At 45.0% G+C, this 25,478-nt stretch overlaps 3 protein-coding genes across 9 annotated transcripts in view; 2 read left to right on the forward strand and 1 right to left on the reverse strand.

Annotated features, from left to right (window-relative positions):
• The window catches only part of JPT1 (Jupiter microtubule associated homolog 1), a 40,506-nt gene that overhangs the window by 4,345 nt on the left and 10,683 nt on the right, over positions 1–25,478 (forward strand). The window contains exons 1-5 of one of the 6 annotated variants that reach the window (XM_075170060.1): positions 471–691; positions 3,825–3,967; positions 4,428–4,525; positions 6,467–6,494; positions 12,062–12,150. In XM_075170060.1, the coding sequence (XP_075026161.1) occupies positions 492–691; positions 3,825–3,967; positions 4,428–4,525; positions 6,467–6,494; positions 12,062–12,111 (519 nt within the window). In that variant the 5' untranslated portion in view covers positions 471–491 and the 3' untranslated portion in view covers positions 12,112–12,150. The other 5 variants (XM_075170058.1, XM_075170059.1, XM_075170061.1 and 2 more) reach the window with 5 other exon arrangements.
• Positions 12,853–19,510, forward strand: NT5C (5', 3'-nucleotidase, cytosolic). Its single transcript, XM_075170055.1, is given in 6 exon segments — positions 12,853–12,918; positions 12,920–13,123; positions 17,831–17,931; positions 18,013–18,073; positions 18,876–18,990; positions 19,076–19,510. Coding segments are annotated over 6 exon segments (690 nt in total). The 3' UTR covers positions 19,219–19,510.
• Positions 19,858–22,410, reverse strand: ARMC7 (armadillo repeat containing 7). Of its 2 annotated transcripts, XM_075170057.1 has the most exons (3): positions 22,107–22,410; positions 21,882–22,025; positions 19,858–20,904 (listed from the first exon to the last, which is right to left on the reverse strand). In XM_075170057.1, the coding sequence occupies exons 1-3, from the start codon at positions 22,171–22,173 to the stop codon at positions 20,567–20,569; spliced, it is 549 nt and encodes a 182-aa protein (XP_075026158.1). In that variant the 5' UTR covers positions 22,174–22,410; the 3' UTR covers positions 19,858–20,566. The 2 variants fall into 2 exon arrangements, with proteins under 2 accessions (XP_075026158.1, XP_075026157.1); XM_075170056.1 differs by having other exon boundaries at positions 19,859–20,904; positions 21,882–22,374.

Below are 25,478 nucleotides of genomic sequence, written 5' to 3' on the forward strand. Positions count from 1 at the left end.
TGCCAGAGATGGGCATTGGTGGCCCGATGGTACTTGAGGTGATGTCCTTAGAGGTGGCTTTGGGGGCAGGTGGAACATGATGGGGTGTTCGTCGAGGAAGGGCGATGGGTGGGGTGATGGGGCCTCCCCCCTCGCCTGGCCTCTCCTCACAGCGCGACCTCCCCTCATAAGGGAAACGCCACCGAGACTTTTGTCTCGCCTTATGTATGGCTAAGCCAATCACAGCTCACCTGATATGAGCGACAGGCCTCCCGCCAATCATCAACAAAGGGCGCCACCGCCCAGGCACAGCCAGTCACTGCAGAGCAGACGCGTTGTTTCACCAATGAGCTTTTACGGATGAGGCAAGGCGCCTCAGAATAGACAGTGAGGCGGGCCAAAGGACAGAGTGGCAGCGTGCGGTCGAATAGGAGCTCGGCATGGGGTTTGAACCGTCCAATGAGACGGCAGCTGAGGGGCGGGCCTTACGGTAGGTATAAAAAGCGCGGCGGATGCAGGCGGTGCCTGCAGTTGTCACCGGCAGCAACAGGGCCGGGGAGGTAGGAGGAGGGTGCTCTGTTCCCGGAACCGTCACTCCCCGCTGGCCTCTCAACGGAGCTCTTACCGCTTCCTCCATCTCCTCTGTCCCTGCCGCCATGACCACTACGACCACCTTTTCGGGCATGGACCCCAGTGGCAGGAACAGCTCCAGGTCCGGCGGGGGCTCGGGGATCGTTGGGACCATCAGGGCGGCGGGGCTGAGGGCGTTAGCGGCGAGGCCGTCACTCCCTCTCGCCTGGGGGCCTGGCTGGGCACGGAAGGGGCTCCCCGGAGCGGCTCTGCGGGGGGTGGAGGGACGCGAAGCTCGGCGGGGGGCCGCGGGGGCCGGCCGGGTCAGGGCTCGGCGTGTGCGGTTTCTCTTCGCCGCTTGCCGGCTGCGCCGGCGGGAGGCGGCGGCGGCCGCACCCACCTGGGGACAGGGGGCTGCCTGTCGGATCGGCGAGTCAGCTGCGCTGCCGGGGGGGTGGGGGCAGGCCGTAGCCGTGCCCTGCCGCAGCTGCCCGAGGGAGGGGGGTGTGGGAGCTGGCGAGACCCACCCCGGGCTGCTCGGGTGTGCGTGTGCGTCCCTGCCTCTTCCTAACAAAGAAGGGAGGCGACTCCCTGCCTCGCTGCGCGGCCACGCAGCGACATCGCGGGGGTGAGGGCACTGCTCCCCTCCTCTGCCCGCCTCCTTCCCCTCCCTGAGGCCGCTAAGACCGTCCTCACCCCTCGGCCTGGCGGAGCAGCCCCGGAGGCTGCCGCGTTCTGGGTGGGGCCGAGCGGGCTCCATTGTCTGCTCTCCGCGGCCTCCCCACCTGCCCGCTTTAGCGGGAGGCCGCGGGTCGGCCGGTGTCGCGCCTTGCTCGCAGCCTGGTCCCCGCACGCAGCTGCGCTTGGTGGCCGGCCGGCACCTCTCCCTGGCCGGGGCGGCCGGTTGAGCTGCTGCTTCGACCGTCGGCTCGCAGGGAGCATGCTCGGGGGCGGGGGGCGCCCCGTCCCCCGGCTCCGGCGCTGCGGCGTGGCCTCGGCCGGGCTCCCGGGGGACAAGCGGGGGCTGGGGAGCTGCGGCTGGGAAGGGTGTGGGGGAGAAGCCGTAGCCTGTCTCGAAACAAAGAAAACTTGGCAGGTACGTCTGGAAGCGATGCACGGCACTTTGTCGGGCATCCACGTTTCTGCAGGAGTAAAAGCTGGCTTGGAGAGGATCGTGTCTTTTTTTTCAAGCTATCGTGTCTTTTTTTCTGTAACGTTTTGGCCTGACAAAGCAGATGCTTCCTGTTTGCTTTTAGCTTTTTGGGGTGCATTTTAAAACAAGGGAAAAAACCCCAAACCTTTTACAAGAGTGCTTCATGGATGGAGCTGTGGGTGAATTTTCAGTATGCATCACTGGGTGTCAAGTGCAATTTTAAGAGCGGTTCATTGCTTGAAGTGTTAAATGTAGCTTTGATGAAGCATTACCACATCTCAGGGCTGTGAGAGGCTTCTAATAAAATCTGTCAACCTCTAGCTGAGGTTGGCAATAAGGATTATTTTTCTTTAACAGTTTGAGTGATGGCTTTTTTTTCCTTCAATTGCTTCTTCTGTTAATTTCATTAAGACTGTCAGTGGAAACTGTTGTGCCCTTAAGAGAGTACTGGTTTCACTTCTGTGATAAAATAAAGGTGATCTAAGATGTGGGAACAAGCCCTCCTTTGAGCAGATGGTTCTTCAAATTACTAAGTGCAACAGATGTAACGAAGAAAATACATCTTCTATACCAGGACATTTCCTCTGGAAGAAAAGATAATAGAGCGATATAAGACCATTATACCATATCTCTTAATTCAGAAAAGAGACAAAGCAAGTCATAAAAATGTTCTTGGATTCATAAAACGTATTATACAATCTACTGGTATCCTCCCATTAGCAGCTGAGCATTAGTAATTAGAACTTTGGAGAAAAATTTTGTAAGGAAAAGTAGTTTGCTAGTTAAGTGACACTAAATATCCATGCTAGACACCTCTCTGAATTTTTCTTGCTGTTGTGTTGAGTTCTGTAGGCTGGAGAAGTGTTTTTGTGTTGCATCTGGAATGCAATAGGCACAAAGTCTTTAAATATGTGAATGCTATTGCCAATGGTGATGACATGTAAAAACAGATGTGTTCCTTGTGTTGGATTCCTAGGTTTGCTGCATTAACAAGCCATGTGCTGTTTTCTGTTGTAAAGTTCTAACTTTAATTTATTAAATTATTTGAAAAGAAGATGAAGTGTGCACCTTTCCCAGCTTGTTCTGGTCTCCATTTGAGAGCACTGAATGTCTTGAAAGCCCAGTTCTATTGGTGTACTCGCATCTTTCTGGGGGTTGTGACAGTTCTCATATGGCCTTATACATTTTTATTCTGTTAGCTTTTATCTGGCTTCTCCAGCTAACGCATCAGCCTTGAAAAGATCTCATGCTTAAGAAAATGAGATCTGAAGGAATTTACATTTCAAGATTTATTTTGCTGCTGCTGTTAATTTTGGTTGATTTCTGCAAGTTGGAAAGCAGACCATAATATAGCTCATGAAGTACCAATCAGGCTTCTTTTGTGCCTGTCTAATAGAAGATTGTTAGATTTAGGTTATATATCTGGAGCTTTGTACATGTGTTTCTCCTAATAATAGTCTAACTTAAAACTGTTTAATTGCATCTTTTGAGTCTAGTCCAGTAGCATGCTGCAGACTTGAGGGTTTTTCTAATGAAACAAATCTAGATAAACGCTGCAGCCCCCAGTCATCAGTGATGCAACCAGTACTTTGACTCGTATGCCAAACGTTAGTCTTTGCTGTGCTGCCAGTTTGAAGATTAATGTTAGCTTTCACAGGGTTCTGTTAAAAAAAAAAAAAAAAAGCTAGAATTTAACATGTCCACATACTACTCTTTTTTTTTTTTTTTTTTTTTTTTGGTCTTAGACTGAAGACTGGTAGCAGCAGCTCTTGTTGACACCTAGTAAAACAAGGGCACAAGTAGAGTGCAGGAGCATTTTATTTTTCTAAGTGTCGCTGAAGAGAAGAGTAGTGGAGAATACAGTGCCTGGATTGAATGCTGGCAGGCAACTTACCTTTATAGTTCAAACTATGTGCTGAAGACATGAGAGTCCGTGTCATTTGTTAAAATCCAATGCATAATACAGTCATCTCGCGTAGTTTCTGTTTGGACAGAATTTAGCCTGTATGATTGCCCATTACAAGAGCCAACAATCATCTCTTGGCTTATTAGTCTTGGTTTATATATTAAGTGCAGCTTAGTAATGGTACACGCAAGGTTGTAAAGCTGACTCTCTCTCCAGAGTGCTGCGTCCTCCTGGTGGTGGGTCCAACTTTTCCTTGGGTTTTGATGAACCAAAAGAACAACCCATGCGAAGGAACAAAATGGTATCCAGCATCTTTGGAACTCCTGAAGAAAACCCACCTTCCTGGGCTAAATCATCGGGTAAGAACGTAGTGCTTTGTTTCCAGATCTGCTGACATGCATTAATTCTTTTTTTTTGGATGCAATTTCTCAAAGTTAATCAAGTCACAGTAAGGTGAACTTGTGTCTTAGTATTTGGAGTAGCACTGATTGGTCTTGATTAATCGGAGGAAGTTTAGCTTTGCGTTGTACTTGCAGCTGGGATTAAGCTTCCGTTTCGGCAAAGCACTTCCAGTATGTATGGCCTTGGGACCCTAGTTTCCAGCTGTTAAATGGCACCCTCAACTGCATGAGATGCTGTTGTGAGACAGTATCTAAAGGACCAGGACATCTTAGAATGGTAAAGGTTTAATTTAAAAAACAAACAAACAAACAAACAAAAACCAAAACACCTAAACCCCCAAAAAACCCTGACTATTTGTGATCTGCTTTCCCAGTAAGTTTATCTTGCAACCTGATTGGAATTAATCTCTGCTTGTAGGGACTAAGCCAGGTGAAATCAGAGAAGACTGTGAATCATCTGGACCACAAAGAAGAAATTCAACTGATGCGAACTGTGGAGACTTTGTAGATCCCAAGGTCAGTACCTTAACTACGAAGAGCCTGATAATGGGACAATTCACGCTCTGTGTGTGATTGCTTTATCACCGATGTTCACCCAGTTGGAAGCGTTGTAGGATTTGAATCTTCTTTTCCTGAAGGTTTTCTTTTCCACCTTATAGTCTTACAGTGTGTTGATGAAGGACTGTATTTTTCTGAAAGGACCACTTTCCTAGAGCTCTTAACTCTTCTTGTTGATGAGACATTAATGAAGTGGGGTGAAATCTAGCTTCAGCCATGTGTGTAGTTGTGTGTTTTAACAATTTTGTGTGTTTGTTTTACAAACAATAGTTACCTACAACAAACTGTATGGATCTGTTGACTGATAAAAGACTTGGTTTCACATCCCAACAAGTGCTTACCTCAGTAGCTTGAATGCTTGTTTTATTTCTGTTATGGTCTTTAATAATACCATCAGGTGTGTTACTTTCTATGTAAACTGTCTACTTGGTAGCAATAGAGAGCATGATTTGTAGTGTTAACATGGGTTTTGCTTGATATATGATTAAATTTAATGGGAAAAACAGAATGAAGAGTAACAATTTGTCTGAACTTAATAAAACAGGAACCTAGGGTAGACTGCATTTACATAAACAAATTCTGGAGGAAAAAAAGAATCCTTTTTTCTTTAAAAGCTCTCCTGGGTAGGTAAATTGTTGATCTCAAATGTTGTGGAGATACTTTTACCTCATGCGTTATAAACAGCAAGCTTTATTTTGATTATTGGCATCGATCATCACTTTAACCCATTTTTGTAATTAATAGGCGCTTTGAGCCATGAAATTGTTCTTTGTTGCAGAAAATGTCTTGTTCCAATTTAGAAATATAAGTGAGATTAAATTTATAGCTGCTACCACAGAAAACAAAATAAACTGTTTAGTCTAATTCTATTTTCTACTTAAATGGTATTAAATATTGTGGTTCTCATCTTAGCAAACAAATTCTTCCAATGCAGAATATTTTAATTTTATGCAGTAGTTACAGCTTCAAACAGCAGAAGCTGGAGCTAATGTACTGTAGCCCAGTCTGAGACTTAGGGCGATACATTTGCGTGAGTTTCAGTGCATCTATATCCTGATGACTGCAGTTTCATTATGTAATTAGCAATGTTAAATCTGTGAAAGCTGATAAAACCTCATGCCATTGAGGAGCCTTGGTTGCTGCTAGAAGACTTTCTGTATCTTTGTGTCAAGTTGCAGCATGTGAACAGATTTAGTATGAAAAGAATGTTTAGCTGTTTATGTAGCGAAGGAAACTTTATCAGTAATGTTGCAAAAAACTGATCTGTATTGCACAAATGAATTTAAATATCCTGGATTAAACAAATGCTCTTGGCCTTGCTAACAGATAAATGTTTGATGTAGGAAAGAGTTGCTTAATTGAAAGGAGGGGACACTGAACTATTGCTAATTGCTTACGGTGTAACTTTCTTGTCACTACTGCTCAGCAGATACGATATTCTGGTTACTGTCAGTGCTGCCTCATGAAGGATGCTGTTTATAATAAAATGCTCTTGCCCACCCACATCCTTCACAGTATGGGAATAACAAGTATGCCACATGTTACAGGTCATCAGGATTTCTTCAGTAGTATCTGTTTAAACTTTTAAAAGGATGTTAGGTAAATAAAGAGCTGATGAAATTAAATTAGTCACTCTGTAAGAATTGGTGCTTACAAACCCATAATATAAATCTGCAGAAATACGTATGCAGAACTCACCGTGCCACTCTGATATCTGTCCCTAAGAGCCAGTTGCTGGTCTAAAAGTGCTTCATTGGGTCTGTCGCTCGGAAAGTGTTGCTAGATAGAGCAGTGTGCCCCGACCACCATGGTCATAACATGGAGTGTTGAGTACCCTTTTGATGGAGGGGGGAAATACATTGTGAAGTGTGAGATATAATGTGTTTCTCTCTCTTCTAGGGAGGGGATGGTGGTCGTGAAACCTCTGGTGAGTAACTCCTTCGGACTCTCCTAGTAAAAGCCTTTTGCGGTTAGGCGCTTTTGAAATAGAAGAGGATGTAGGATATATAAATGGTCACGTATTAGGAGAGAGACAACTTGGGGTGGTCCCTTGCTTCCATCGAATCAATAAAGTGACTTAACTACTTAAGTGGAAACGTGGATATGGAATGAAATGGCAGAGTGCTTGTTAGTCATTAGGTTAAAAATGAGAACAGTCCTGTTAATTTATTTTGCCAGCAGCAGTTGATGTCAAGATTTGTTTAAGTACTAGAAGGCAAGGCGGATACCATCTTGCAAAGAGTTCAGTGATTGAAAGACTATACTGCTGTTCATAGTAGCTTATAATTAAATAGTCAACTTAATGGATTTTAGTTTAGCAATTTACTTCTTTCCTATTGTCTTCTCATACAGCAAACACTACATTCACAGAAATAATCAAAACCAGCTACTGCATCTGCAAGTGTCTGCGTTAACTAGCTTTTAAGTTCCTGTTGCTTTTTAAATGCTGATTTTTGCCAAGGAAGTTCATATGCATACTGCAGATTTCATGTAAACAGAGGCATTTACCCTAGCAGCATGCATGTTAACCTTGAAGTGTTTTTTCTAGCTCTGAGGCTGGAAATCTCTCCTTTGTAACATTCACCTTAAGTATAGCTTACTTCCTGATGAGAGGAACGTGTATGTTGACCGGGTACTTTCTTAAGTGTTACTTTCAACACCTAAGAATTGTGGGAGATCACTAAAGCTATTAGCAGTTCTAAGGCCTGAAAAGCCTTTTGCTGGGAGGGTGAGAGTTTTTCCAGAATGTTTTTAACTGCCTCCTAAATGGTATCTGTTCCCAAAATAAGTCTTGCTTCTTCAGCAGGCTGCTTCTAATCAAACTATACAGGCTTCTTTAGTATTTCTTTCCCATGTCTGTCTGATCTTAATTAGCACTGTAGGCATTTAGAGTTTATGCCTCAAGTAGGAGGATGTGGTTTGATAATAGAAGTAAACTGATCTAAGGGCTCTGCTGCTTCTCCTGGTACTTGTTTAAACCAGCTCACTATGGGGTCAGATGAGAGCCTGCAAACAGTGGTGAGTCAAGAAGAGATGGGATGGGAGGAAGCAGAAATAGGGCTGCCTGGGTTAGCAACAGCTGACATGAGTGCAAAATTATATTCCCGACTCTTAGAACAAGTTCCCGTTTTCACAGGTGTCATGTTTGTTGGCTTTTGGTTGTTTCTGGTAGATGACAGTGAAGGAAGGTTCTTATCAAGTATGAAGTAAATGTATGCTGGGAGGTGGTTTAAAAAAAATGTTACTGGAAAGTAACTGGGATTGTTTACTGTTGTAATGAAATTTTTTAAGATTGTCAAGATGAATTAAAAATGACAGGCAAAGGTTTGAATGTTAAACTTCCACTGTTGGTACTTAGGAAGGAGTAGAAAGTTAATGCTTCCTGGACATGGCGTCTGTGGCAGATACCTGAGAATTTTAATGAAATGTTAAATTAATTTCTAGTGTTGATAGCTTTGGGTATTGTAGCTTAATGAAGCACAGAGTCTTGTTGAGCTAGCTGTGTCACTCCACCACTTGATATTCCTGCTATGTGAGATGGCAGACATAAGCTGGTTAGCATTCCACCTGTCACACATGTGATTTTTGTACTTAATATTGTAGAGCTGTCTCTGAGGTTTGAAAGGGGCTGAACGAATACACCTCCAAATAAAAGCTGTCTGCTTACGAGTTTACAGCATAACTAGATTCTTAATAGGTTTCCATCATTAAAAAAATGTTTGTTCTTCTGAATTTGGAAATTATTTTCTGTATGTAACTGATTATAAAACCCCAAGTAGGTGGGATATGTGTATTTATTCACATCTGTCTAGGGGAAGAAAACTTGTTCCTTTTGCAGCAGTGTTTTTGTTTCCTGTTTGGAAAACTGTAGTTCCTTTCTGTGCATCAAAGTTTCCAGTGGTTTGCAGTATACTCGATAGAAAGCTGTTTTAGAGATTATACCCTTTCTGATAAGGGAAGAACTTTAACATTTGATCTGATCCCGTTGCATTTACCACTTTAGTTATTAGGTTAGCAAACTTATCTGTACCTTGATTATGTGGGAAGTACTAATGTGTATATCAGTTGGCTACATGAGCCTCTAAATGCTATAGAAACTTCCCCAAAGTCTCTTGTGATAGATGGTAGTTCTTGTTTCTTTTGTGATTCAGTTAGCACTGTGTACTTAATGAATGTGACTAGCTAAGGAGAACTAGACAGCACTCAATTGACTGTCACCAATGACTGACATTACATGATACACAGGAAGGTGGAGTCTGGCATCTGGTGGACAGATCATGATCACCAGTACTGCACAGTACTCGGACTGTCTGCTGAAGGCACAAACAATGGAGCATTCAGGGCTGTGGGCATGGCCGCAGTTGTTCTCAGCTTGCTGAGTAAGCAGGTGGTGGTATGCATGAGCTACAGAAGCTTCCAAGCTTAAAACTTTGTATTAACTGTTTTGTTCAGATGTGCCTTTGGGTTAATGAATACAGCAGAGAATCTATATTGTAGATTATTTCTGATTGCATGGAGACTATACTAAGCTGCTGGAGTTCTTTGATATTATTGTAAGCATGGATATAGGAGGTTCAGTGACATGAGTGGGTTTTCAGTGTTTCTGATAAAATTCTGCATCACAGGTTATTAAAAACTAACAAAAAAAAAAAAACCACACACACACACACAAAAATCAAAAAAAATGCCCAAACCCCCAAAAAACTGAGTTGCCGCAGGATTGGAGGAAAGCTGCTCCCATGGATAGGAAGGTGGCTAAAGAATAGGAGGCAAAGGGTAGGGCTTAATGATTGCTTTTCAGGTTGGAAAAATGAGTGATGGGAAGTGATGCTGGGACTAATTTTATTCAGCGCCTTCATCCGTGACCTGGAAAAGGTAATGAACAGTGACATCTCCAATTTTGTTGGTGATATTAGCTCTTCAAGTGGCCAGATGTGCTGATGGTGAGAAAATCTAACTGTAGAAGGACTCAACTTAAACAAGATAGGCAGGTAAAAAGGTGGCAGAATAATCTTTATATAAGTAAGTATACAGTAATGCATCTGGGGGGAGAGGGAACCCAACACCTAATCCATAGTAGTCTTGTGTTCAGCTCTGCGCAGCAGTCATCTCCCAGGATCTGTCTTGAGTCTTATTACTGAAAGTTCTCTGAAATGTTTGGAGGTGCCAGCAAAATGTTGAATATCATCGGGGAGAGAATGGGAAACAAGACATTGTTTTGCTTCTGTAAACAATGGTATGCCTACATCTTGAATCGTGTATACAGTCCTTGAAATATAAAGGCCAGAAGGTTGTAGTGGAGGTAAACAAGGGGCAGAGGAAGGTAATGGGAAAGGTAAGGAGGTGCAGGAGCTGCCTTATGAGGACAGACTAAAATGGCTGTGCCTCTTCAGTTTGAAGAGAAGGCTGGAGGAGAGGGAATACGATCAAGATTTACTAAATCATGAAAGTGAATGTTAAGGTGAATGCAGCTATTCCCCGAATCCTCCAAAGCAAGAACTAGTGATCATTAGACAGAACTAAGAGGTCTGTTTAAAAAAACAAAGTACATCTTCACAGAGCTGGCGGAGCTTCACTCCCCTCACCCCTCCAACTGTCACGGAGCTACTTGGTGCTGATTTGAGCCTTTGGCTAATAACTGTTCGTGTTAATCTATAAAAATGTGAGGTGCTAATGTACTTGCTGTGCTCATTAATTAATTGTTAATGAAGCAGATACATTGGTTATCTGCTACAGTATCTAAAGTTCTTCCTGTGAAGAAATCCTTCGGTGTCCTGTATTTAAAATAGATTAAACTACCATGTGCTTTCCAGGGAATGTACGATCGGAGCCTACCCATGCATGGTTATTCCCTAGTGTGTTCTGTGTGAAGCCTCAGAAGTGTGTGTCAGATCCTCTTTCCTCTAGTTACAAAATTGGGAATGTAGTTTGAGCTCTTGCTTACAAGTACTGGTGCTTGTGTGACTTGGTTCCCAGCACCTGCTCGGACTTGAGTTACAATTGTCATAGTCATGCTGACTAATAATATGTGCAAGACTTAAGACTTAAGCTGCTTGTCATTAAAAAAAAAAAAAAAAAAAAATTGCTAGGGTCCCCTAATGATAGCTGTGTGAATGTGGCTCTTGAATGCCTGAAACTGAATTGTAAGGCATCAGAGTTCATCTGAAAAACACTTCAGAGGGCTGAAGTCTGTCCTGCCAGCAGTTTACAGCAGCACTCTGAATGTGTCTGTAAGGCTGGAGAAAACTTACAGGAGCTGATCTTCTGTATAAGCCAGCAAAACATCTGGCTTTCATCATCCACATCAAACTCTTCAAAAGCTTCTTTTCTTCTAGAAAACACTGAGGCTGATGTAGAAGCTGCCCCAGGTCAGAATGAAGAAAAATCCCTGCCTGCTGCACCTGTTCCTAGCCCAGTAGCACCAGCACCATCCAGGAGAAATCCACCCGGTGGCAAGTCCAGCCTAGTCCTCGGTTAAACCTTTCCCTTCCTGGCTGTTTTGAACTCATGTCTGTTTCTTTCCCCCATGCTTGTGAACTGCACAACTTAAGCCTGACTGTACATCTCGAATTTCTTTCATTAAAAAGAAGCACTTTATGTACTCCATCTTTTTTTGAGATCACGGTTTTTTTCCACTTCTGTCCTGTGTTTCCCCCAGATTTACTGAAAGTGACATGAGTGTTTTCTAGTGATAGACTTGAGGGAAAGCTTTATGAAGTATAGTAATGTAATTCAAAGGAGAGTAGATTGGTTCTAAGTGTGCTTAGAGGGTTTTTGTACTGAGATTTTTTAGAACCCCTTAGCTTTACAAGGGTCTAGAGTCCTGGTTAAACAGGCCAGCAAACAATCAGCAAGAGCAGTCCCTTCCCCCACATGTGGGATTTGGGGATCTAAAAGGCTTCATTGACTGCATGTGGTAAATGCCTTGAGCCCTGCTGTGCCATATAAATCATGAAGTGGTTAGTGTACACCAAGCTGCCTTTTAAAAAAAAAAAAAAATCTTTATACTGGACTACTATGAAGCAGGGTATGTGCCAAATAGAGGGCTGATGACCAGAGCCGCCTGGCCTGATGCTAGGAGGGGATTTATTGAGACTTTATTCAGTAAGGGTGGAGTGGATCATATAAATAAATAAAAATTACAGGGCATTTTTTTTACAACTGACTCAATGCTGTGCATGATCATGCTGGTGCTTGACCATGAGGTGAAAATCTCATCCTTTAAAGTGTGTGTTGTAATTTCACAAAGCTGGACTGTTGCTTAAAAGTAAATAATATAGAAGTTTTAAAGCAGTGTTTCCTGTGTGGGTTTTATTTCATGGGTTTGGTTTTGCTTTGTTCTCAGTTGTCCTTGTCTCAGCCAACCTGCCCTACTCTGATAGAGGTGGAATGCAGCAGAAGAGGAGAGTTCTTACACCTGGCTTGAGGGCACCATCATGTGCCATCTTCCCCTGAAGAAAGTGTCCAACTTACCTCTTTGTTTTTATCTTCTAGATCAGAGAAGCATGGAATATGGCTTGATGTATATAATCTGTTTTATATAAAATACTTTTTTCTCTCAAGAAGATAGAAGAAAGTTTATTCTCCTGACCAAAAAAAAAAAAATATTAGACCCTAACAAGGGAGGGGGTGGAAGGGAGATCAAACCATGAAGTTGTCTACTGTCCTGGAGCAGATCTGCTGCACGATAAGCCAAAGCAATGAAATTGTACAGAACTAGTGTGTCTGCTGCAGAGAGTGTGCCTTTTCCACCCTCCTCCCAGAAGAACCAGTGCCTGAAAATACTCTGGCTTTCCAAATCAGTTTTGGAGAAGCCCTAGCCTTAGGTGCTCAGCCTATAAAACTGGATTTGCTCTAACATGCTCCTCCGCTCCTACATTTGGGGGTGGTGTTCCTTATAGCTGATATGAAATGTGGTATGGCTACCTGGTGCATGTAAATTGTGCCTACCTGTTTTCTGGCCTAGGAGGAGGGAAAAAAAATCAAATTATATTTCCTTGGCGAGCCTCACAACCAGTGGAACTTGTTAATACTCCTTCACGGTTGCTGAGACTTTGGCCAAGTGAAGCTGCCTTTCCATCTGCCTTCCTCTTTGCCTTGGTTGGAGCACAGCAAGCACAGCCACCATCGACTGCAAAGGTGCTGAGAAGTGTGAGGAGGCTCTTGCTCGCTCCTTTCACCCTGAGCAAGTAAGATCAGTTATTGGTGCAGCCCACCCGTGTTCCCACGTGGGTGTTGGGCGAGGGGATCCCCGCCGAGGAGCGCCTTCCCCGGCTGTACCGCCCATGCTCATGCATATTCACGCCCCGAAGGTCCGCCCTGCTCTCGCGTGTGTTGACGAACCCGGAGCGCTCGCCGGGCGCAGGCAGCGGCATGGGCAGCGCGGCAGGCCCGCTGCGGGTGCTGGTGGACATGGACGGGGTCCTGGCCGACTTCGAGGGCGGGGTGCTGCGGGGCTTCCGCGCCCGCTTCCCCGGGGAGCCGCGGGTGGAGCTGGCGGCGCGGAGGGGCTTCTCGGTGCGGGAGCAGTACCGCTGCCTGCGGGAGGACCTGGGGGTGAGCGCGGCGGGCAGGGCGGGCAGGGGCCCGTGGCAGAGGAGGGTTTGCAGCGAGCGGCAAGCGCTGCGGCGTGGCTGGAAGATGGGGAGGTTGGGCCTTGTATACAAAGCTCTTTCTCCCTCTCTTTCTGGCCTTGTACCCTGCCGGGAGCAAAGGAAATCTCTTCCTACTGACAGTAGATATGCAAAGCAGAGGGGAGGGTTGGGGTTTTTTTAAGGGGTGCTACAAAGGGTTGTTTCATCCTAGCAGCCTTAATTTGTATAGTAATAATTAGTGACTTCTTCCAGGATGATTGCTAGCCCTTTACAGAGAGATATGCATGCAGGAATTGGGAATGAGTAATTCTGTCATAAAAATAACTGGATGAAACTATTCGCTGAACCATCTTCAGCTTGTTCTTTACCTACTCATAAACTGCTCTTGCTATGCAGCAGTGGTGATAACTTACCTAAAGCTCTCTGAGCACTCTACAAGTGTTAATGTAGCTCCATAGCAGGACAAGAAATAAAAATATTATGTATGGGTTTTGTACAGCTAATAAAGCCCCATATCTGTATCATTCTCTCTGCGTGCTCTGACAATCAAAGTGCACGGTAGGTAAGCGATCTGGAACAGTATGTAAAAAGCTTGTGGTACACCCTATATCTGCACAAATTGTTGCTATTTTTAATGTTTGCTAATGACTGAATGAATGCCAGAGACGTTTGCAAGGCAAAATTAAAAATACTGTGAATCTAGACTTCACCTTCCTTCTGGTTACCGCAGGGCAGTCGGGGACTCTGTAAGAAAATGGAATGGATGCTGATCCAGGCTGTGCCAGACACTTTCCCTTCATTGCTAATTTTAAGGTCGTGTACTGAGCCTGTAGGTTTTTTTACTGCTAAGAAATGACAACTCACATTAATTTCCCTCCTGTTCCATAGCGAGGTACAGAGTCCTGCACCAGTGTGACGGATGGGAGTGCTGCGTCCGAGCAGCATTTCCACAGGCTTCAAACTGACCAAGTTCTAATCGATGACTATTGATGCTCAAAACTTCCTGGAACTAGTAACTTGTAAATACAGGGAGTAGGTATGATTTGTTTATCATTTTGTATAAACATGGTTTATTGCTTAAGTGAGTATTCCTTAAGTGAATCCCATTTAGGTATACTGGGACAAAAAAATTGCAAGTAATTTAAGGGGTCGTGGCTTTTTATTTGTTCTTATTTGGAAGACCTACAATCTGATCTGTCCTGAAAGTTGCATTCTGTTCTATTTCTGGCATTCCCATTCCCTAATTTGGGCCTCCCCTGGTATCCCCTTCATGCCCATCCTGTTCCTTCCCAGACCTTAGGTGTGTCAATGAAATAACCAGGTAACTGGTTTGAATCCCACGCAGATCAGCAGTGCCAGAAAGCTCTTATCATACTATTCGTTATTAGCCTGGCTTCCTAAGGGAATTAGGTTTATATAGTTGTGTTGTGTGTCTGTCTCCTTCAGTAACCTCTGGATCTCTGGGATGTTTTAGGTACGTTTGGCAGAACAATGAAGTTGTAAAGATTTGAAGCTCCATGGCTGTTTAAAAATAGAGACGTTAGTTCTGCCACGGCAGTACAGGGCAGGAGAATCCCCGCAGGGGAAGGTCTCTCCTTGCCCCCAGCTGCAGGAAAAGCTTCGGCAGGAACTGGCAGCCCAGACACCGAGAGCAGCTTGTCTGTCCTGTGCCAGCGGTGCGCAGGGGTCTGCAGGGCCGCCTGCCCGTGCAGAGAAACCGAATCTGCAGTTTGTCAGCTGTTGAAAGGAGGGGGATCAGCCTGACACCGAGCTCATTGTGGCAGGTGTCTGCTATGTCTGTCCATGAACAGCCAATGTGTTAAGGTAGTGTCGTGACAGGGGGTGTGGGAAGTACTGTGATAATGATTTATGCATTGCCGTCTTGCTAAGTGGTGCTTATGCTTTGTTAGTGCTGAGCAGCTGCCTCTTGAAACTGGAACTATTACTTTGTTTTTTCTTTCTTTTTTGATAGTAAGTTGATCATTAATTTCACATTGTAAATCCATTTTATTTAGAAAGTATTTTGCTCAAGACTTTCTTTACTCTACTCACCTATCTAGCCTCCTGTGTGTGTAGCAGTTTTGTTGATGGGGATTTACCTTCCAAGCGTTCAGGATGTGTTACCTGGCCCCAGACAGTTTCAAAAAAGGATTCAACATCTCCAGCGGTGGCAAGAATTTCTAGAATTATTTTAAGTATTGCAAATGGGAAAGCTTAGGGATAGATGTAATTCCTCCAGTTTTGAATCTAAGTTGTTATCTTGCTAATGGAAGTTAAAAGCAAACGTTCAGCAACCATGGGATGAGAATGAGGAAAGAAAATTGTTTTACTTTATTTTTCTAGTAATTTTTTTTTTTTTTTTTTGACAAATGGTTTTTGGTTCTAAGAGTCGTCAAATCAAATTTCTTTTTCCAGCAAAGCCAGACTTTTTTGTGGCATGGTGGAAGCTTGCCAGTTTCTGGTGTCTTACTGTCGGATAAAAGAGCTTTCAGACACAAGCCCTGATTCTGTAATTCAATCTCCTTGGGAAGAGCTCCAGGGAATTGTTGCTGGGATCAGTGAGGCTTTGCATGGAAACAGAGATCTGGGCAGATCTGATTGCCACGTCTTCACCTAGACTCCATAACCTCTTCTGATTTGCATGTGAAATCAGGCAGTGCTTCCAAATTTCTGGCTGTTGATTTATGAGTATTTGTAAATTATGATAGCTGAGTGAGCACCATGATCTGGGAGGCTTGTTTAATGCTGACTTCTTCTCATTGCTGCTTAATTGAAATGTTTTTTATGTTGATGTTCCACTGGTGATACAGAGCAAGGAGACCATCAGCTGGACTATAAAGCAATCTTGTACAATTTCTAAGCAAAGGCTGCCAGCCTGCCTTTGAAGAATACTTACCAAGAACTAAGTTTTCCAAATTGTTCGGTGGCATGGGAACGTAAGACTTTAATGCTTGTGGAAAAATGCTAGCTCGGCACCTCTGAAGTTCATTGTATGACCCCAGAGAAGGTAAGATTCATGTGTCTTAGAGTAGAATAGATATTGGAAGCTTGACCTCTCTGTCTGAGAATGAAACTTAGGCCTGGAAGTGGACTCAGCCCTTAACGCTGCTGGGACACTGCTGCTGCTGCAGCGGGTGCTTTGTCATGATGGGTTGTGTGATAAGAAGAGCAGTCTGCTGTGACCTGCACTGAAGTGCTGTAATTTAACACAGGCCACTGAACAGTCACCAGGTAGCAATTTTTAGAATTAACTCACCAGAGTTGGATTCAAACCAGTGAACTTCCTAATAGTAAAAGGTGTGAGAACGTCTTATCAGTAAATTAAAAAAAAAGGACTGGAAGGACATCCTACCTAGAGGCACAGAAATTGCCCTGGAAATACTACCTTTCCTTTTAGAGATTAAAGATGCCACTGTACTGTATCATATTAAATTCTTCTTACCTTTTTGTACCATTTTTGGCCACTTTAGCCTGGGAAAACATTGCTTCTCCAGTAATCTTGTTTCTTTCCTACTTACACTCACTTAAAAAATTATTATAACTTTAGAGAGAACCTCCTTTCCCACCTGTTTGTCATTAATTACTTGTCTGATTCATATTGCATCCCACATGAATGTATCAAAGGTGGGATGAGAGCAGGTGCAGAGAGAAAAGGGATAAAGTCGTGATCCCCTTAATCGCACTGCGCAGTCCACTGGTAAGGTTGTGTGCTGTGAGTCAGATGAGGGGAGCGGAAGGTGGGACTCACCTGTACCACCACCAAACGCAGCCCAGCTGGGGCTCACAGGGGTGCACAGGTCAGTTAAGAAAGCCGAAGGTTCTTGGGGCAGCACAGGGATCCACCTCTGAATTTCCTGCTGCAGTCTCACTCTTTTGAGTAGACTTTGCACCAACACGTTACCACAGAGGAGCAGCTGTCCATGCTGAAGTCAAGATCTGCTCCTTTAACAAGTGTTATTTTAGTGTGTGATTGAAAATCATAGAAAGCAGCAAAGAAATGTAGCTTTCCTAGCTCTCCTGTCCTCTTCCTTCCCTCTTGCTGAGCTGTTCTGGTCTAAAAGGATTAACCCCAAATGTGTGGGTGTGCTGACCTGGCCCCTCTGTTGAGGATGGTAATTAGCATGGTCACCATATTGCCCTTTTTGTTCTGAAGGAAAAGGTGGCTACTAGGTAACACGTGTCTATCCACTCATGCCTGGTAAATTCCCGAGCCATAAGCAAATTTCAATCAAACATGACAGAGGAGCAGAAACCTTAAACTTGTTCCTTTGATTTTCATAAGAGTTAGTAGAGATCTGCTGGGAAGGGGCGAGGCGTGAGCTCTCCTCCTGTCAGACATCAGCAAGTCGAGCTGTAGCACAGTGCTGTGTTTGTGGTGCTACTCATGGAGCGGCTTGTAGAAACAAAGCCAGGTCAGGACCAGCTCTGCCTCCTTACTCCAAACAAGCCACCAGAGAGTAACTTCTCATTCTGGTGTGCCTGAGCGGGATTTTTCCTGGAACCCTAAAGGTGAGTAACTTCATAATCCACTCTTGGTGTGAAGCATCACCTCACTCTCTAAAGTGCTGGCCCTTCGACCGCTGTTACACACGGGGTAACTGGACAACTGTTGTGCACAGAGCTCAGATAAAAACACGGGCATCGCTAATTGTCCTCCTGTCTCTTGCAGGCTAAGGTAGCCAGCGTCTATGAATCACCTGGCTTCTTTCTAGGATTGGATCCGATTCCAGGAGCCCTTGAAGCTATGCAGGAGATGATCCACATGCAAGAGTAAGGATACTTTGCACTCTGCAGCCCTTTTCCATTATCTTACGCGCTTTCCCCTGACTAATGAAGGCTGTTTCTTTTCAGCACCGAAGTCTTTATTTGCACAAGTCCTCTCCGGAAATACGAGCACTGTATCGTGGAAAAGGTGGGAGAGAATTTATTTTGCTGGTTTTAATGCTGCTTTTGCAAGGCCTTGCTATTTCATAGCAGCCAAGGCAGAGTCATTCATTTATACAGTAGCTGGCGCAGGCTGCCAGGCTTCCCTGCGATCCCTCTGTCTGAGGGGCAGCTGCCCAGACACAGTAATAGTGTAGGATGGGGAATCTCGGAGTGCTACGTGATGCCAGCCTTATTGCGGGGCACGTGAGCTCTGTGCTCTTGGAGCTGGCGCATGACACTTGGGCTCCAGCTGTGTCAGCGGGTGATAGCAAAGGAACTATTGCAGCGTGGTCAGGTAAGGCAAGCTTGACTTTCAGCATGATGCACAGGGATGGGATATTCCCAGGGGATTCCACACTGGAGGCTCCTCAACTGACAAAACCTTAGTCTTTCTAAATCCAGAGTCTGAGATACCCAGCTATCCTGAAAGAGGCCAAGCTGAGGAGGCTATAGCGTTGGAATTAGCCCTGTTTGCCACTGGCACAAGAACAGAGGGGGGGACCTTAACATTGGAATGACTTAGATGGGCACAATCCATGTGCTTTGGGCAAGCAGCCAGTTGCCGCTTGCAAACTCGATGACGACTAGACACAGCAAACGCAGTGCTAACTGAAGGCCATTAAAAGTACAGGCTAAATCAGTGTCCTGGGCCATAGCCAGTCTGTGGCAGGGATTCGCAGACACAGATGTAGGTTTACGGGGGAAAAGATTGCTGTATTAGGGCTTGAGCAATGTGCAAACTGAAAATATGTCAGAATTTTCTCCTATCTTATTTCTTGCCTCCGCAGTATAAGTGGGTAGAAAAACATTTGGGACCCGAGTTTGTGGAGCGGATTATTCTAACCCGAGATAAGACCGTTGTATCTGCTGACTTGCTGTTTGATGACAAGGATACCATTAGAGGTTTGAAAAGCATTTGCATCACTTTCTGTTAGCTGGGGAGGAAGACCCCCAGCTGACTCCAGCTTTCCTCTCTTGCCCTCCTCAGGCGCAGAGCTGAACCCGAGCTGGGAGCACGTCCTGTTTACCTGCTGCCACAACAGGCATGTCCAGCTGAAGGCACCGTGCAGGCGGCTGCTGTCCTGGGCGGATAATTGGAAGGCAATCTTGGAAAGCAAGCGCAGGCAGTAACACAAAAAAGGGATGCTGTGCTCTTCCCATTGCCAGGGCAACAACTAGCTCACCTGCTGGCAGGGAAACCCATTCCCAGGAGGCAGCGAGTACCATCACCCAGGCAGGGGCACTACGGGGGGGGGGGCAGTTATGATAAGAAGTGAGCTGCCCTTGTTAGACATGCTGCAGAGCTGACTCCTCTCCAGGTTTCTGGAAGATTGCTCTGCATTCAGTTAGTTAATCTCTGTAGAGTTGTTTTGGGTGTTTGCTGTTGGTGAAGAGAAACTATAAAATACAAGCAGTTGCGGGTTGTTGTTTTTTTCTTTTCTTGTGTGCATGTGCTTTTAACCTCCCTCCTGTTTGGTTTGGGCTGACTGGGGGTGGAGGGGAGAGAAAAAGAGTAAGAAGTAAAGCTCTGAAACCTGAGCAGACACAGTGTGGGTGTCTGTCAGGGAGCACTGTGCTCAGCAGCCAAAACGTTCTAAATTTTATTTATTTAGCCACCCTGGCTTTTGGGTTGCCTTTTGCATCATTAGCCAATAATGACAGGAGACCAAGCTGGCTTCAATTTCTGGCCCGTGTGCATGAGTAAGAGTGGGCGAAGGCTGGGCTGCAAGTGCTGTAGAGAAATATTCATGAGCTTATACAAGACTGTTTACACAGCATTTAAGTTAATGTTTTATTAAGAGAAGGTTTTACAAGACAGCTCTTCTCATGAGCCAGAGTGCCATGAGCCCTTTGTTTAATCTTCATCCTTCTCACCAGTGGTAATGAAAGAAAAACAACTTTCCACTTCCTGATGTATAGGATAGCTACAACCTGCCCTGTGTAGTGATTTACTAGCCGGGTGCCTATAGCATGGTGATAGGATGGCATATTAAGTACCAAAGGGACACAGTAAGATTGCAAACTGTGGGGGCAGGGAAACACCTTTCTTCTGCAGGAGGAATAAAGTTTATGTGACATTTCAAAGTCATTTAAGTTGACACTGAAGAGGAGAGCTGCAGCAAAACCAACCAGGAACTGGAGGGAATATAAGCTGCCCAATAACCCAAGCAGAAAAACCTCTAATTGCTGGGAAAGGGTTATTTGTGCAGGCTGGCTGCTGGGCTGCACTTGGCAACCTGCTCTCCAACAGCCATGACCTGTTTTATTTTAAATATTTGCTTGCAATTTTAGCTGCTTGCTTGGCCTGACTGACATGGTAGTGCTGTACCGTCCTCTTCATTACCTAAAAAATCCAGTGCTGGTGTTTCCCTCTTTAATGTTGTTCTTGACACACTCTTGACCTGCTGAGCAGAAAGTGGAGGCCTGGGAAAACAGAGGGAGGTCTCCCTCTCAACAGCTCCGCACTGCTCTGACAGCTTCAGTCCTTGGGGAGAGGAATCCCCACTGCTGTGTGTTTGCTTAGATTCCTGGCCTCTTCTACTTGCAGTGGTGTGCAGTAATCCTCCAGGAAGACGGTTGCCAGATTGCTGAGCCTTCTGCTGGCTGAGAGAGAGAAGCGAAGCATGCACTCCACCACTGGGAGAGCCGTGGTCTGCTGGCGTGACTGCAGCGTTGTCAGGTACATCAGCGTCGTGACTGCCGACATGACCGTCTCCTCATTGGAGCTGGAGAGGCAGTTGATTATAGGCTCTACCCCATTTGCCTCCAAGATGTAGTCTTTGTTAGTTTTATCCAGGCACAGGTTACAAAGACCACCTGAAACAGCAAAAGAAAATGTCCAACACATGCAAGACAAACTCTTCTCTCCACACCCTCATCTTTTTCATACTAAGATTCAAATTCACTGCTTATCCCTTTTTTCTAATACAGAAATAAGCATCTAGATTTTCTGTGAGATTTGGATGGAAAATTCTTAACGGCTTCCTGGGCAATGTTTTCTTGAATCTTTCCAGAGATTTTCCACCAGAACATTCCTCCTCCTGTATGTCATTAGAGGGCACTGTACTGCCGGACATAACGTCTTTCACAGAACGAAGAATTCCAGTATCACTTAACCCTAACAGAGGCTCCAAGCCAGCAGTTTACTGCAGGTGTTTTAGAAAAACAGAGAGCAGAGATAACTACTAGCCAAGAGGCACAGAATGTTTGTACTTGAAGCTTTTAAGATGCAGTCATACCCTGGCATGGCTCAGCCACAAATCTTAAAAATCAAATATATTTATTATCATCTCATGGAATCACTCACAATTAGGATCTGGTCCCTTAGCTTATGTTCAGACCATGACGAATCATTATAAGGCAGTTCCTCAGAGGACTTATTAAAAAATTTCAAGGAAGTATTCTAGAAGACTTGTTGTCAATAGTAGAATGATAACATTGGACCTGTATATTATACAGGGCAGCAATTTATGTATTAATGACTGCTGCTCTATAGGAGAGATTTTGTTATGGTCATTCATCTAGTGTTTACCCACAGTCTTAAAAAAAAAAAATCCTTTCTGGAAAGCATCTTTTTTAAGCACAGCAGCTATATTAGGATGAAGGGGAGATACCTGCCTCCTACCTCTCACCCCATTCCACTCATTCTGCACTAAATGAAGCCCCTTATCAGCACACCATGGGTCTGTTCTTGCAGCACAACTGCTATCTGCCTCTCAGGGAGGAGATTAACCACCAAACAGAAGTCCCCTAGCCTGTTAGCCTCTTAGGAGGTGTTCAGGTGCAGTCCTTACCAATCGCAAACTCCACGAGGGTCTCGTTGTCTTCAGTGAGCGTATCAAGGAACAGATCCAGGACCTGAAGTTGCCGGAGGTACTCGTAGTTTTTGGGATCGTAGGCGAAGTTGGCCAGGTTCGCCAGTACCTGCTCCTTGGCCTCTGCAATGAAGAAGCACCAGGTGTGTGAGGAAACACACTGAACAGGAAGAGTATTAGCAAGCAGCAGTGCCCGGGGGTTACCTGGGCTGTCTGTCACCTGGAACTCGGTGACGAGGGCCTGCAGGTACTCCAGCCGCCCAAGCTCCATCCCAGGCCCAGCAACAATGTGATGCCCTAAGCTCAGCCACTAAACGTCCGGCGCCTGTGACACACCCCGCGCTCGGCTCTCCCCTCCCCCGGGAACCGCGTGGTAGGCTGGGGCGCGGGCGGTGCTTGCTCACGGCGAGGCTGCCCCACGGCCGCGTCCCGCGGGGTGGAGAAGAGCCAGCGGCGGCAGAGGCGCCACAGCGGCCAGGCGGGAAGGGCGCGGCGGCCGCCATCTTGTGGGCGGGGCGGGGCGCGGCGGACCGTTGCACTCCTCAGGCGGGAGGCAGCGACGGCAGCTCCTCCTCCGCGGCAGGCGGCTGCCGGGGTGCGGGGCCTATGGGTCGGCTGCTGTGAGGTGATTATAGATTGAAAGGCAGTCGGCTGCCTAGCGCGGTTCCCCGGCTGGGGTGTGAGGCGGTAGGCAAGCGCCTTGAGGGGCTGTTTCCTTCCCCGTGGATCGTGTTACCCGTTGCCAATCACGGCAAATAAGTGAGCGTGCATTGTGGTGTTCCACTCTGTATTTTGGTACGTGGCAAAACTTTGATATTTAAACACTTTTCTCTGGAAAGGAGCTAACCTTTGCTCACTCACTAGTTATTCACTCAAAAATTTTTCACATGTATATATTTTTTCCTACTCAATTTCAATACCGTTGTCCTTCCAGGTTCTCCACAGTTAGCTGTAGTGGTGCTGCTCATTGTGGATAAATCCCGAGCCGCTGCCCAGGCCGTGGCTCTGCTGACCAGCTTCCCAGCCGAGGGCCTCGGCGAAGGAATGAACCAGTTCTGGACCAAGCTGCTTGCTCGGTCTCGGCGTCTCTCTGGGTGGTGGGTGTTCAGTGTTGTAAAATATGGTACAAGCAGATGGTAAAGCGATGGCTGGGGTGGTAGGGAGGGCAAGGGTAGGGAGAGATGCAGGAGGAAATAAAGGTTTTAGTTAGTTTCAGTTTTAATATGGGACTGCAACTCATGGGCTAAAGAAGGACAATGGAGAGATTTTTTGCCTTTTGTAAAAAGGCAAAAGGATTAGAAGCTGAGGGAAAAGGTCAAAAGAGAGCACAATACATGCATGATTAAGGTAAATTACCTGGGGAGAAAAAAGGAAGTGAAGCCAAGAAGAAGTGAATTAAAACAGCAGCAGATAGTTCCACCCTGGTTGTACAATGCCCTGGCCTAAGCATAAAGCAGAGCAATTACATGATTCTGAACTAGCACAGTTCCAATGAAACCACTGTGATTATAAGCGCTGCAAGTGGGTTCAATTGTGGTTCATGTTGTGCAAATATATATGGTAAAGGTACATAAATATCATAAACTAGGGGGGTGGACTCTGCAGAAATTTGTGTTGCTTTTATTGAAGCAATTAAATACATGGAGGTTCTTCTGTAGATAAGCTAGGAAACAGGCTGTGAGCAGATGTTGTCTTTTGTATTGTCTCAAATGCAGTTGATTTTCATATAAAGCAAATTGAATATGGACTGATCTGCCAGATACGTGGCATCAGTGACAAGCATGTTGGGCTGATAATCTCTTTTACCACACAGCTGGGTGTAATAAAATATCTGCCCATGACCACATTAAATGGAAGGATGAGCAAAGCAGCTACACTGAATGCAGTAGTGCTAAATCTTTTAACATTGCAATGGTGTGGGAAGACAGAGAATGTGAAAATGAAGGTATTTATTTCTACCTGGTATAAAAGTTTAAGCCAGGCCTGTGCTAGCAACTTCAACTCTTTATCATAATTATCAGCTGAAGTCGATACGTATATGTGTGTATGTATATATATGTTGTATATATATGAAAATGATCAGGAAAGGTGCTACAGACTCCTATGTTAGAATGTTTTGGTAATGTATTAACAAACCTCTTTTAATGTATGCCTTTGTAAGTGGTAAGTTTTGACATACTTTAAAGCCACATCTGTCATTACACAGAAAGTGAATGACTAATGTGAGAAAGCAGGAGAAGAGAAAGTAAAGGCAGAGGAGCCAGTCAATACAAAGAGACGTGATTAAGGATATTGGGATTGGCTAATAAGGGGTGAAAAACAGTATTTAGAGAGGAAAAATGCAGTGACTTCTGTCTGTAAGTACTAGATCTGTGGTCAGTCAGTATAATTTTGCATGCACAGACGCAGTAGGAACTTTGTCCCCTGGAGTGGTTTCACAGAAAGCAGTGGTTAGAAAAGGCTGGTGTCTGTGCTGGCTGAGTTTCAGGTGATGCATCTCCAGGTCACGGTATTCAGTGCGTGGCAAGAAGTAACCAGGAAGAGAGGAACACCTGTACTTGTCTTCCTGCGAACTGCGATCTGTGCTCCTTCTAGCCTTTGTCTTGCATTGAGTTTAATCAAAGCTGGTTAAGAGATGTGTGGAACATTTTACATTTAATTTGCTGTGTTGGAGCTGCCTCCTGGAGGAGAGTTTGATAACATCCCCTGGTTTTGTAGTCCTCAGAGATTTTCTGCAGGAGTTGCAGACCGTGCTAGTACTGCTTACACGACCTGCTTTGTTACCCGCTGTGTGCTTGTCATCTTTGTGCTGACTTACTGCGGGGAGTTTGTCCTGATCATCCAGAAAGATCACTTGGCAGTAGGCAGAGTTGGCTGGGGTACGTAACTCTCTTACTCAGGCTGTTTACTCACCCAATATTGGCTATATTGTTTAATTGTCTGAACGCTTCAAGCACGTGCTGTTTGCAAGAACAGTTAGCACAGAACAGGCTAGTATAGCTGAGGTGTTCACAGCTTCAGGGGCTAGTCTATCTGACATTGATAGCACACCAAAGTTAGAATTCAGTGAATTTTCATTTCTAGTAGTTGTGTTTCTTTTCTTGCAGTTATTAGCCAGGTCTGCAAACAGCATGCCAAGCTCTTCATTTAAGTGATTTCGCATTCCTGAGGTGTTTTAGTGTGTTTAAGTTTACCGTGACCTTTCTTTGGGTTTTTATTAAACTTTTCAAGAATTACATTGGCAGAGTATCTAAAGCTTTTAAGGATGACGATCTTGCAATATTGCAGTGTGAACTTTCTGGTGAATGTTTCATTGCAGTAAGGCAAGGTGCTTGTTGCAAAAATGCTTAGCTTGCAAGGTTAATGATACTTTAAATGATAAAGGGAGCAGGAAGGGGTAAGAGGGGACCAGGCGAGGAAGGGACATTTGTTGCTGGTCAACTTTTCTTGCTCTGCTGGTTCTCAGAGGTTTGTAACCTGGCTGAGGTATTAGAGTTTGTCCATAATTAAAGCCAGGGTTATTTTATTGTCTGTAGGTGTTAAAAAAAAAACTGCTTCAGGGGGTGGTGGTAATTA

Source organism: Calonectris borealis, chromosome 20, assembly GCF_964195595.1.
Source record: "Calonectris borealis chromosome 20, bCalBor7.hap1.2, whole genome shotgun sequence".
NCBI classification, from domain to species: domain Eukaryota; kingdom Metazoa; phylum Chordata; class Aves; order Procellariiformes; family Procellariidae; genus Calonectris; species Calonectris borealis.